At 38.8% G+C, this 14,452-nt stretch overlaps 1 protein-coding gene across 5 annotated transcripts in view; it reads right to left on the bottom strand.

Moving 5' to 3' along the window:
• C11H12orf4 (chromosome 11 C12orf4 homolog) overlaps window positions 1–14,452 on the bottom strand; it is a 52,297-nt gene that overhangs the window by 23,400 nt on the left and 14,445 nt on the right. For 4 of the 5 annotated variants that reach the window (XR_009009728.1, XM_057556691.1, XM_007170210.2 and 1 more), the window contains 5 exons: window positions 12,800–12,906; window positions 12,238–12,435; window positions 11,259–11,387; window positions 7,023–7,097; window positions 2,833–3,035 (listed from right to left, as the gene is read on the bottom strand). Coding sequence is in view for 4 of the 5 variants with exons in the window: in XM_057556691.1 (XP_057412674.1) it covers window positions 2,833–3,035; window positions 7,023–7,097; window positions 11,259–11,387; window positions 12,238–12,435; window positions 12,800–12,906 (712 nt within the window). In the remaining variant the exon portion in view is untranslated. Of the gene's footprint in view, window positions 1–2,832; window positions 3,036–7,022; window positions 7,098–10,141; window positions 10,519–11,258; window positions 11,388–12,237; window positions 12,436–12,799; window positions 12,907–14,452 lie in introns of those variants that run through there. The other variant, XM_057556692.1, reaches the window with a different exon arrangement.

The raw sequence follows: 14,452 nt of genomic DNA, 5'->3' as shown, positions 1-14,452 counted from the left end.
AATGAGCAATCTACAACCACAAACAGTACTATGGATAAATTTCACACACACAATACGGAGTGAAAGAAGCCAGATACAGGAGTATGTACAATAGGATTCCACCCACATAAATTACAAAAACACACCTAACTAACCTGTGCTTTTCAAAGTGAAAACAGTGGTTACCCTTGTGGAGGGAAGGAATGTGGGTTAAGCGATGGGAAGGGGTGACACTGGGGTGCTGGCTGGTGACGTCCTGTATCGTCATCTGGGTGTTGGTGTTCAGCTGGCGAAGATGTGAGCTGTATATTTATGTGTGCTTTTCTTTATGTGTGCTATATGCTAATAAAAGGTTAAGAACAACATCTGCATCAACCACAACAATTATAACAACTAAAACCCTTCAGTCCCAAATGATTCAACAAGTTAACAGCACAAACAAAAGGAAAGGTCAGGAGCTCAGGATTCGTGACCTGCAGGTTCATTCCCCATCTATCAGGTTAGACTGAACTCCAGGATGACAGTGTCTTCAGATCACAAAGATCTACAGAGATAAAACCGGTAAGAGCAGGATGTCTTCCTTCTTGCCGATAGATTATTTTTTCCTTTCCTGTTTTTTTAAACTGCAATTCATTCTACAGCTGTTTTTATCAACCCTGGGACATGGACGGTTTCCGACACTGTCATCATTACCTTGCACACATTGCAATATGGTAACTGAGAGTCTGGCAAGTCTGTTTGCTACAGGAAGAAAACAAGAGCCGAAATGCTTTGGGATCCTTGCACGAAAGCTAAGACAAATACTGCCTCTATATCCTGTGCAGTGTTGTCTGAGTTTGTAGAATAAACTTCTTGACCTGAATGGATGTTTAAATACGACTGATGGGAGGATCGTGGCTCAATATACTTTCGTGAATTAAAGTGGACACTCTGGAAACAGACTTAATGTTCTGCAGCTGGCTGTCCCAATTTAAAACATGTAACCTTTGTGACACTGTGGGAGAGGGCACGCTATAGTATCAGATGTCTGGAAGTAAATCCGAACTTAGTGACTTTTGGAAACACTGTTTTTGAGGTTGTTTCCCACCTACATATAACCATTTTTATAAACTGGTTAACCAGGAGTCCAGCTGCAGGAAATGTTTGGATGTTTCCATGTGGCTGGAATTCATCACAAACTTTCTTTGTCACTCCCCAAAGACTCTTTTATAGATGGACTAGTTAGTGACGTTAACAATGGCTAAAAATTCCTGATGGGACTAGAACTTTATAAAGCTACAGTGGGAAAAACAAAACAAAACATGTTGGTCAATCTCTCCTAATGCCGTATTAGGTATGACTGAGGCTGAGAAATTAAAAAGTTTGATGCAGCTTGCATCTGATGGAGCCAGAATTCTTTTAATCAAAACGATAGTGTGGGGCTTCCCTGGTGGCGCAGTGGTTGAGAATCTGCCTGCCAATGCAGGGGACACGGGTTCGAGCCCTGGTCTGGGAAGATCCCACATGCCGCGGAGCAACTAGGCCCGTGAGCCACAACTACTGAGCCTGCGCGTCTGGAGCCTGTGCTCCGCAACAAGAGAGGCCACGATAGTGAGAGGCCCACGCACCGCGATGAAGAGTGGCCCCCGCTTGCCGCAACTAGAGAAAGCCCTAGCACAGAAAAGAAGACCCAACATAGCAATCAATCAATCAATCAATCAATCAATGTTAAAAAAAAAAAAAAACGATAGTGTGTCTGGTAAAAATACAAATGAATTGTAAGTGGGAAATCATTTAAAATCATCTTGTCTTATATGGAATTGATTTTTTTGTGTGTGTTTATATAGAGTATTGCATTTAAAATGAGGTGTCCTATAATGTGATGAGCCTAAGTGGGGACTGAGTCACTCTAAAAAGTACAATATCAAATCTTTCATCCTGCGCTTTACGATACAGTATTTATACACATCTATTATGTTGGTAAATAACTTTTAATAATCGATGATCAAACTTCCTTCCTTTCACAAGCTGTACTTGCCAGTTAGCCATTTTGCTTTTTAAAAAAGTGCCACTCAAAACAAGCAGTCACCATGTTGCTGACATGGGTCCTTCACCACGTTGGCCACTGGCACTCCCAGAAGGACTTGCCTGCACCCGTTTGTTTTGAGGCTGCTTTGCTCCTCCAGACTATCTGAAGTTGAATTTTTAGTCTCTGTATTATTTCTACAACGTATCCCTTCTAACTGGTTTTTATGTAGGTAAGGGAAGAAAGCAGGAGAGAAAGCACACAGTCATGGAAAGAGATTTTTTAAATTAAAAACGTAAAATAAAGTTCAGTACATCGTAAAATGAATGAATAATTACGCCACATTTTAGTCGTAGAAGCCAGTACTTGTATTATCCTAAGAGCATCCTTGAGAAAATGTTAAAATGAGGCTGGCTTCTTCCTGTCATCTAGCTTCTCTTTCTATTGCCTATCAATGCCTACTCAGAGAATGCAAACTAATTTTAATGTTAGCCGAAGCCAAATACAAATGTGGAGGTAAATTTAAAGCTACTTAAGACAAAAATAGACGAGAAGGGGGAGGATTAGGGGCACATGCCTTATCCAAAGCTAAAAATAAGTCTGACTTTCTAGTTTACCTACTATAGGATAATGCTAGAATTCTTTTGAACATATATGGTTAAGGATTATTCACTGTTTTATGTTATATGTCACTCAATTCTATTGATGACATATAGGAGATGCAGATAGGAGATGCAAAGCCTCATCAGTTAAACAGAAAAAGTGTTTTAAAAATGTAAAGTGGATTATCATTATTATACAATATTTTAACATTTTCAGAAAACGTTGGTATTTTTCTATCTGCTTACCTCTGACATATCATGCACCAGCAGGAGAGGAATACTTATTGTTGTGATGTCATGGGTGCAGCAAACCTTGAGTATGTTTCGGAGACCCATAATGGCAGGGTCCCGAGCAGTGATGTTTCCCGATTTCACGTTGTCGTCCACACAAAGATGGAAAGCAACATGTATTTCTGAGAGATTAGAATGCCGCGTAATGTAAAATTCTCCTGTGAACAGCAGATACAATCATGACTTTCAAATGCATCACATGACTTTCAAAAGTCACACTCATCAGTGGGCTTCATAAACAACTGTAGTGGGCAGCCAATGTGCTGAACCAGCAGAGGTGTTATCAGGAACCTGTGTTGGACTCAGGAAGAAAATATAATTAGTGCTCCTTCATTCTTGGAAAGAAGGGTGATGAAAAAAGAGGCCAAATTTACCTTAGGTTCCTAAATTGGTATGAAGAGACCACCAACCTTATTTACTCATAAGTAGGTCAAATGAGTACTCATCATCGCTATTTTGATGTAAATGCTCAAAACGTTGTACTTAACTCAAACTTAACATGTAAGAACAGGCTACTTGATGACCTGTCTTCCCTGCACCCTGAACCTGCTTCTCTCCGTCTCGGTTTATGGGTCCAGTCCCCCTCCCGTTAGCTGCACAGAACAGAAACCCAGGAGTTGCTCTTAATTACTTTCTTTCTCTCACTGCCTCTTCCCCAATCCAATTCACCACCAACTATTTTCAGTGTATCTGCAACATATACCTCAAATATCTCAAATCTGAGCATTCCGTTTTTATTGCCATCACCCTATTTCATGCTACCATCATTTCACTTAGGTTTCTGTAATAGCCTCTTAATTAACCTCTGCTCCTATTCTTGCCCACCTACACACCACATCCACATTTGCAGTTAAAATGATTTAAGTATAAATCAGATTATATCACTCTCCCATTTAACGTGGCTCACACGACACTCAGGAAAAAATCCAAACTCCATCCTCTTGTCTCACCCTCTGCTCCTGCCTCAGCCACAGAGACTCTCCTTAAGATCTTCAGACACACAGGGCTTGTTCCCGATCCAGGGCTGCCCCCCGAGAGAGGCTTTCCCCCAAGATTCTTGTCGACTGACTGCTTTTCGCCAATCACACCTCAGAGTGAAGGTCACCTCCTCCCAGAGGTCTTCCTTGACTGACCCATCTGACTGATACAGGACTCCCTCACCCCTCACTTACTCTCTTTCACATTGTTCTATGTTCTTCTAAGCACTGAAATTCTTCTGTTATTTGTTTATGAGGTTATTTTAAAGGGACCACTGTTTACACGCCGTGACTGTAGGGATTTTTTTCTCTCTTGTTTAATGTTCTATCTCTGGCACGTGGAACAACAGGGCCTGGTACATAGAAGGTACTCGGTAAACATCTGTTCACTGAATGGGAAACAAACGTTTTGGACTGAATGCCGGCACAGTGTTTATCAAACCTTAACATCCAGGCTTTCTACAATCACTCTATTTTCTAGGTAGCCACGTTAGCCATCGGCTTTTATATTCTGCAGTTTCTGTCAATATAAATAAATAAAATATACATATAATATATATAAAACTATGTTTTTATAAACACACCTGCCTCACTGGAAAATCTGTTACGTCCTTCTAGGAAAACTCTGCTCTTCTAAGAACTATTCTTCTATCACTAACCCACGTCCTCACAAATTCTGCTCATCCTGGCTTCAAAGTCCTTATCTTAGGATTTTACTTATATTTACTTATAAACATATAGTATTTTTGAAGTATTGAATATACTTTGGCACAATGTTTAACCATTTCCAATTACTAGTGTACATAAGCTGTGCCCATGGATGCCACTGAAAGGCCCCAGGCAAAGGTCTTTTTTTTTTTTTCTTTAACTTATACAATAAAAGAACTAGATAAGCAGTAAAAGAGAAAGGCCAGGGACTTCCCTGGTGGTGCAGTGGTTAAGAATCTGCCTGCCAATGCAGGGGACACGGGTTCAAGCCCTGGTCCGGGAAGATCCCACATGCCGCAGAGCAACTAAGCCCGTGTGCCACAACTACTAAGCCTGCGCTCTAGAGCCCGCGAGCCACAACTACTGAGCCCTCGTGCCACAACTACTGAAGCCCACGTGCCTAGAGCCCATGCTCTGCAACAAGAGAAGCCACGGCAATGAGAAGCCCGTGCACTGCAAAAAAGGATAGCCCCCGCTCGCCACAACTAGAGAAAGCCCGCGCGCAGCAACGAAGACCCAATGCAGCCAAAAATAAATAAATTAATTAAAAAAAAGAAAAGAGAGAGAAAGGCCAGTGACAGACCTAAACAAACCAGACAAAGGAAAAGTAAAAAAAAAAATTGTCCGGCGAGGAGTAGTATAGCAATTTCCCTGGCAGGCAATAAAAGACGCAGACTGCTTATCAGAGACCCAGTATATCCAATGAAGCGTCTCACCTCTTGAACTCCTACTGATGGTTCACATGATGGTACTCATAGCATTAAACATGGGCTAGGGTCCAAGACTGAGGCTGAGGACTTAGTGGACAAGTCAGGTGCTCCTAATCCCCAAACTGGCACTGCTTCGTTTGAACTCAGATGACCGGTCCTGGGCCTCATTTTACCCGTTAGTAAGATGGGGGTCTCGGAGCTGGCAGCAGTAATCAAAATAACATAATATGGTAGAAAAAGGACCAGACTGGGTGTTAAAAAGATCTGGTCTCTAGCATTTATTGGCGGAATGATCTTGGGCAAATCAATTCAACTTACAGATCCTCTGTACTTTGTGAATTAAATGGGGAAAATAATGCCTGACTGCTCTTCTTAGAAAATTGTTTTGAGAATTAGATGATATAAACTACAAATACTTAGATAATGATAAAGCAAACCCACTGGTTAAAAGATACATAAATCAAACTTTTTCTCTGCAACTTCAAAATCTAAAAGCAGTAGTGATTTGGATCTTTCTCACCTCCTGTACACTTCCTAGTCATGCAGCATCCTTTACCCAAATGGAAATTCAGATGCTATCAGCATAGCTAAGTGAATTGTCACTACTTCTTTTCTAATGAGGACTTCTGACATAGTCTCCTGATTTGCTGGTAATAATGAGATGCTAACCTATAGGCTTTTTCCAAAAAGGAGCAAGAAGGAAAATAAACACAGCAGTAAAGAGTTAAGTTTAAAAAAAATCAGACGTTGGTACCTCCGGAACAGATAAGATTGGCACACTTTAAGAAAGCCACAAAATATAGATGATTTAAATTATGGATCTACAAAGAGAAATACAATAAATCCTGTCTCAATGAAGGTATTTTTAGATGGAGCGGAGGACAGTTTCCTGTTCCACAAAGTGGAGGAAACAGCAAGTGGTGATGCAATCCTGCCACTAACATTATCCGCTAAGGTGGGCTCTCTGAGGTGGGAGCATATTCGGAAGCTGATGACCACAAGCGAACTGGCCAGGAGACAAGATGAGCACCAGGATGAAATGGAATGTGACCTATGTGTAGAAAATCTGGGGAAGGAAATGTGAGGAAACAAACTTGGTTGTTTATGAACCTGCAACATTTACCAACTGGTTTAAAAGACTTTACACTTATAACGTCTATACAAATAGGCCTTCCCTGTTATGCCCTGTCATACAAACACTACTAAGGATCATCAGAGTGCATTCAACCTGGAAGAGGATCATGAGAGTGAATTTCCAGTTGATAAACAATATATCCAAGAATAATAAAGCAGACGAAAGAAATGGAAAGCATGAAAATTTATGGGGAAATGGCAGTAAGAAAGATTCTAAATCAGATGACCCATGTTCTTTCCACATGTTCAATTGTTTACATCTCTATTTACTATTGTTTATTTCATAGTAAAAATTATTTCTTGGTTCATTTAAGAAACTAAGAAACAATGTATAAAAGAGGACATTTGAAATAGCAAATAATGGTTAGACTTATGCAACTGCTTGAGGAATTTTTCTTGTATGGATCCAGGAAGAGTCAGTGCTACTATAAGAATAAAGATTTAATTGCAGAACACTGTGACAGTGTGTTTATAGATGATAGATACAATGTTCTAAAGTGATACACTGACCAACAAAAATGTTATAATGTACACCATAAGAACTTATGTTTCAAATCTATGATTTCAATGTATGTGATTATAAGAAAATTGCAGTTTAAAGTAAAATGATACTTACCAGGTAAAATATTTAAATAGTTTCTATCTGCATTCTTAGTCTTATCATCACTTCCTCCATCTCGGTTTCCAGAATCTATTCATAAGGTAATGCAACGGGAAAGAACACAATAACATATGAAAACACATTACTACTACTATTCCCCAAACAACCACAACAACAGCAAAAATTTACTAAGGATCTCTAGGTGCCAGGTAGTCAGATACATGCTTTACATGGATGGTCTCATTTAATTCTTACAAAACCCCTCTAACCACAACCCTATGAGGGACTAGTGTTCTCTTCACGTTATACACGAGAACAGAGGATGAGATAGGTAATTCACTTAACGAAGAAGGCACAGGTAAGTGGAGGAACCAGCTCTTGATCCCACATACTCAGATTCCAAAGCCTGTGGTCTTGACCACTTTAGACTTGCCAATCCCCTATTTTTCATCTGGGAGGTTCAGGGCACTAAGTTAGTTGCACATAAAATAACTTCATTAGACAGTTGTGGGGTGGCCATCTTTATTTTTAGAATCTGAGTCACTGCTGTTGATATAACTTGTTTGGGACGACAAGCTAATGGTTAGCAGCACCAGGAATCACTTGATATTCAGCCCATTCCTGAAATCTGTTACTTCTTACCTATCACTATATACAATTTCTTTCAAACAGACAGGTGAGATTCTGTTTCAAATGGAATCTTTTTTTTCAGATATTCAATCGTTTTTCTTTTTAGAAGGCATGATATTACTTTGAAGGATAAATGTTGGTAAAATAAGATATATCACATTTGATCATTCATTATTATGGCTGAACACAAATTATTTTATATATGTACATATATTTTTAATAGAAGATACATCTGAATTTTATAAGAATTCTATGAGAACTGAAAACTGCGGGATGAATATTAGCATTCAAAGTAGCTATCTTTAAGAGGCTGTATATTTATTCAAATTAAATATAAAACTATATTGAAATGGCCTTCAACATCAGAAAATCACTTGAAAACAGTCAAAACTTAAAATGAGTAAACTCAAAATACCAAGGGAGCCTTATGGTTTCAAAAAAGTTCTGAAAAAAAGTAACCTAATATTTTTACCCACTGACTACTTTGAGTAATTGATTGACAACATCATACCTTGTAAATGCGTATATTTTATAAATAGACAGAGGGAGAGAGAGGCATAGAGAGAAGGCTCTGTGTTGCCAGAATCCACATGTAATGTAACAGTCTGATTCTCATACAGACCCATGTAATTGATAGGCTTTGAATAAATGTCTGCTCACAGCACAGAAAACAAAAAACGATAAATGAAGACTCTAATTTTGTTCACATGGGATATGAACAGACAGAATCCCTACTAAGTAAACAAGAAAGAACAGTTTATAGTCCATCTCCCTTTCCGTGTTTCAATGGTAATACCTTGTAATACTAAGAAGATGGCTAAATTTTTTTAATGTATATAAAACATGTACAAAAAATGAAATTGCTTTTGGCTTATCATGAACCACAGAAATATAAAGATGCTGATATAATAAGCGCAGTGAGAAAAACAATGGAATGTATTAGAATAGACAGTACTTGCGTATCAGGATGTAAACGTGTAGAACAAACACGTGGGCACGCTCAGAAAAGGAAAAGACGGAGAAAGTATTTTCACAAAACTCTTCTATAACAACACGCGGGTTCCTCTAAGAAAGTAGTCTTTTATAAACCTACTTGTTTCACTGACTCACTTAAACCACAAAATAGTTGCTTGAACAAGAACAAAATACTACCATGATGTACACACGTTGCCTTAACCGTATGTGGTTTTAAAAACTTCCTCTCATAAATAAACTTTGCGTCCTCCGCCTTCTCCCACACCTGTCATGATCTCAATCTTCATGCTTTTAGTTACTACTAAGAATAATAGTTGAATGTGTCTGATCACATCCTTGCTAGTTTGAATGAGATGGAGGAAGGAGATGGCAGAAGAATAAGAGGACAGACCGTAATTTTCTGAAAGGTCCTTCATTGGGATACACTCCCACACTGATTTCCTAAGACTCAGCCTGGCTCTGTTGTATGTGACAGACATTGCCACTACAAAGCTATGGTTACCCGGAGTGGAAATACAAACTGGTGGGGCCGCTATGGAGAGCAATTGCTGACACTATCAAAATTACAAATGTATGTGCCCCTTAGCTCAGGAATTTCTCTTTGCGAATCTATTCCATAGATATGCTCAGCCATGCATGACGATATATGTGTAAGGTTATTCATGCGTTATTACTTATAAGAGCAAAACTTTGGAACAGATAAAATGTCTATCAATAGGGAACTGATCACTAATGGGATATCCTGCAGTGGAACACCATCCAGCAGTGAAAAGCTCTAAGGATGCTCTTTCTGTACAGATATGAAATGATGCCCAAGATAAACTATTCAGTGAAAAAAAGCAGAGGGCAGAGAAGTGTGCAGAGAAAGTTGCCATTTGTGTGAAAAGGCAAAATACATAAATACACACATACACCCGCTCACACACACACACAAACATGTCCGGAAGGTACGTGTGACATAGCACTGGCTGCCGCTGAAGCGGGAAGCTGGATGGCTGGTGGACAGTTACAAAGACTTTCACTGTATGCTCTTTTGTACAGTTTGAATTGTGAATCTTCAGATTGTTTTACCTATTTTAGAAATGATTAAAATATAAATAAAACTTTTTTTTTAAAATCTACTGAATAAACACGAAAACTACCGTGACTGCTAATCAGGTTGAGCCTAGAGAGCTGCATTCTAGAATTCTAGAATCAAGAGAATGGGAGGAATTCTTCATGGGATAGAGAACAAAGACACCAAGCAAAGATACAGCAGTCTCTCTCTCTGTTTACTACAAAATACAAAACACGTGAACCCAAAGTATATAAGGGTTTCTTTGAAACAGTGCAGTTGCAAAACAAACAAACAAGACAGACATCCAAAGTACCAGAAGCAGATTTAAAGTTTGACCAGCAACCGTTTAAAACCCTGCCGTATTTTATTTCCTGGGCAAGACATCAAGTTTCCATAAGAAACAATAAAACACTGAGTATGCACTCAAGCCAGATAAGAGCATGTATTATAATTTTATGCCTGTGACATAATATGAAATGTCAGAAAAATAAGAAAAACACACCTTATGTATATTTTTAAATGAATACTACCCTTATATTTAGCTCCTAACTAAACAGACTTATGGTACCAATTTAATTTTTAAAAAGACTACTTTTTAAGGATTTTCTTTTTAATTTATTTATTTATTTATTTTTGTCTGTATTGGGTCTTCGGTTCGTGCGAGGGCTTTCTCCAGTTGCGGCAAGCGGGGGCCACTCTTCATCGCGGTGCGCGGGCCTCTCTCCATCGCGGCCCCTCCCGTTGCGGGGCACAGGCTCCAGACGCGCAGGCTCAGCAATTGTGGCTCACGGGCCCAGCTGCTCCGCGGCATGTGGGATCTTCCCAGACCAGGGCTCGAACCCGTGTCCCCTGCATTAGCAGGCAGATTCTCAACCACTGCGCCACCAGGGAAGCCCTAAAAAGACTACTTTTTAAACTTTCATTTTTCAATTAAAGATAGCAGAACTACTCCATAATTTGAGTCAGAGTGTTTTCTTTTATGTCTTCCCTAAGGTCTCCTTATGCATAAATAGAAATCTTCTGAAGAAAAATGCCATGAACTTCTTCCATAGTTTTAAAATCATCTTCCAGTAAATTTCCTAGAAGGATGTTTAGATTGTGGATAAATATAGAAAAAGCAGGACACAATTCTAAACATAGTAATTTTTTAAAAGAACAACCAAAACCAATTCTTGTAACTGACGTCGTGCTACCTAAGTGGATCAAAGATGGAACATATAAAAAGTGTATATTTTGGGCTATTTACCCTATGATTTCAATGTCCTTTATAGTACTAATTATATCCATTTTAGAGATACAGAACTTGGATCAAAAGATCACCAACTTTCCACTGAGTGCCTACTTCAAGTATAACTATGGAATTGAATTTTAAAAACAGTTTTTCTAAGGATCTTGAACAAAATCACACAAACAAGGAAATTAAGAACAGAATTCAAGCTTCTAGAGACCTTGAATTTTGTTCTTAATTTCTTTCTTGCATCTTCCCACCAATACAACTTTCTCTACTTCAGATGGCCCAGATGCTAGGAGAGCGCTTAGGGACAGAACATTCTGAGAGTGAAATTTTAAAAAATGTGAGTTTCACTGACCGTGTGATTCTTTCAGCTTGCTCCTGCGCTGGGTTCTGGCATAAAGTACCACCTGCTGGACAACCTCCAGCTGATCTTCAATTCGGGGAAAATGAAAGTCAGTGCATTCTTGGCAAACTGTGGCGAAATCTAAGGGACCCAACACAGTTACGAACTTCTAGAGGTGAAGTATCAAGTATTTAGTATTTACTTACAGACAATGAGATCTAGTGGAAAGAGAATACAGCATTCACAAGGACGACTTCTCATACTTGTCCTTTCAATAATAACGTCTTACTAAGTCAGGGGACAACAATTTGGTTTTGATCAGAAACTTAATCTCTCAATCGCCCAAAAGAGTAAACAATTAATAGGCAAGGAAATTTTAATGTAAGTCCAAACCTTCTTTAAATAATATATACTTTGATCATAATCCAGTCCCCAAAAGTGCTAAGTAATATAAGGTTCTTTTATGTATAATAGAAAATAAACTCTATTCAAGCGTCTTTTAAAAACAGTTATACATTTGAATATACTTTATACATTAAAATTTTGTTAATAATCATAAAACATTAATTGTACTAAGAGGGAAAGTAGAATTTTACCTAGCGTATTTAAGAAATAGGTTATTTTAAAAAAGAAAGAAAAAAAGGACAAATGGATGAACTAAAATTCACTGAGTCAGGATCTGCTCCTTTTTGAAAAATACGTTTATATCTTGATTATTCTTTTTGTTATACCTTGAAACAAGGGTCCTGTAAGAGTATGATCTACAATGTGATAGAATTTTAAGAAAAATGAAATACCCTGAAGCACCCTAGGCTTGCTAAAGTATGAAACAAATCTCAAATGGCAGTGTCTGGGTATGTGTGCTGTTTGGTCTACTTGAATACTGGGGTGACTCAAGCCTTTTTTTAAAGTTTTTCACTAATTCCTTTCTTTTTAGAATGGCATTAAATGGAGAACTTTAATGGCATAAATATGCATAATGCTAACTTACCTCTTTTAATACCACTGTATGAATTGATTCGGTTATCCACTAGCAACACCAGGCCACAGAGGGACGTGGAGTAAAGCGACAGTGCTGTCTGGAGTCGGTGGAGCTTCACACCACTTCGGTGGCTCCTCTTGTGCTTACAGAAATCCAGCATATCTGCTCTCAGCAACCTCAGGTTATGCATGGTCTTCAACTGGGCTCCTGGGGGTAGGCAACAGGCCCAGAGAGATACTTAGACAGCTGCAGAAAGGCAGCAGGGCAGGAGGCAAATCTCTGTGGCAAGAATCCAGATAAATCTGTGCTACGAATAATTAAAATGGGCCTTGCAATTTTCTATTTGAATAACTATTAACATTTCATCTTTCTATTTGCAAAGAAATAATATATGAGCTAAAATAGAAAACTTATAGCCAATAAACTATAGGCTTTCTTGGAGCAGAACACAATTTTTAATAAAAAGAACCTGGGTATATTCTACTCGTATGCTAGGGATTTTTCTCTTACAGTGTTAAAAAAGTTTCACAGGTTACAATACATTGTGACTGCAAAAAATTAATATACTTACCTAAGTGAATGGTAAAACTTTCTTCTAACTTTCTCTGTTCCTCATAAATCCTTCCATTTGCTTCAGCGGATTCTCTGAGCTGACTTGGTTGAACTTTAATTTCCTCACTGAAATTGAAAAAATTATTGATATGCTTTTTTTTTTTTTGTATGTTTGTCAAAAACCCTTCCTAAAGGAAAGAAAGCTTTACAGTGAAATGAGATGAAACAGCAGGAAGTAGCACTTAGTTTATTCCTAAATTTATCCTTTATCCATGGGGACAAGTAAGATCATTAACACAGGTTGTAAAATTCCTACTTATTCTTTCATTTCTTTGGTTATTTCTTTCAGTAAGTGATGCATATTTTTTTAGTCATTACAATATCGATTCATATGTCATCATTTAATGTTTCTTAGTAGCCTAAGAGAATGATTAAATGAAATGACTAACATTAACATGTTTAAAATGACATTTTAATATAGTCTATATCAGCCTTAGGGCTGGCGAAACTAGAAAACAAGTGAAGTGATAGAAATGAAAATTAAAAATTAAAATGTCAAATAAATGTCAAATAATAAAAAAAGATGAAGCTCGTTTTGATGTATTCATAGCCTCTCTTTTTTTTGTTGTTTTACCATTTCCTGTTTTTTCACCGCCAACAGCCTCCCATTAAAGGACGTCTCTCTTTGCTCCATCTGCCCTTGCGCGTCCGGAAAAGGTTTCCATGGAGGCACCAGAACTGTACAACTGTTCAATTCAGATTTCATGGTGAGCTGAAGATGGTGTAAGTCTGTAACGGTCATCCACTCCCCTGACTACATTTTTGGGGTAAATCCCAACAGTCTCATTAGCGTCACTGATTGACTTCATTAGTAAATATGGCAAATTTAAACTCCAAAGTAAATTCATATAAATTTATATTAATAAAATATCCTCATCTTAGGACACAGAAAGCCACAAGAGAATGATGTTCCCATGTTAATAGCAAGAAAAGCCCAGGTAACCTATAAGATCATAACTTTTCTGGAGCTCATCAGAGATTTGAGGTAACAAGGCAACGAAGAAACTAAATTCTAAAGTGTGACATGCTTTAGAAGGAGAGTCAGGACACACAGATACTTTTCAGTTTGGGCAGAGCACAGTAGAAGTGGGTTGCTGTAATGTATGTAAGAGGGTAAGAAGAAATCAGCTAAAATTTTAACAAATTCTTGAAGGTCGAGTATGGGCTAGCATGTCCATTTAGAACAGCTACGAGCTCCAGGCACTGGAGGACTTTGCATATGCTCTTGCAAACTCTTTCCTGTTGGCCTCCACCAGGCGCTTCCAGGAAAACCTTGGGGGCAGGGAAAGAGAAGAGACAGCCCACTCGGCGGCACAGGCAGGTGTGCTATGAGTGCCCCAAGCCCAAGGCCCAGATCTGCTGGACTTACCTAAGACTGAAGCTGGACAAAGACCACAGAGACCCGCCTCCCACCCCCGACCAGGAGCCTGGCATCAAGTAACAACAACGTCAGTCTACTGCTGGGGGTGGGCAGAGCAACAGCGCACACGGGGACCTCCTGCTGTGGCACAGGCCTGCAAAGGCTACTGAAAGCTGAGGGTGGAGCAGGATGACAGAGGAGAACAGTCTAGAAGCCAAAGCCCCACTCTCAACACAAAGTGGCAGCAGTGCA

Source organism: Balaenoptera acutorostrata, chromosome 11, assembly GCF_949987535.1.
Source record: "Balaenoptera acutorostrata chromosome 11, mBalAcu1.1, whole genome shotgun sequence".
NCBI classification, from domain to species: domain Eukaryota; kingdom Metazoa; phylum Chordata; class Mammalia; order Artiodactyla; family Balaenopteridae; genus Balaenoptera; species Balaenoptera acutorostrata.
Note: the sequence above shows the minus strand (reverse complement) of the source record. Positions and strands in the feature narration are given on the sequence as shown.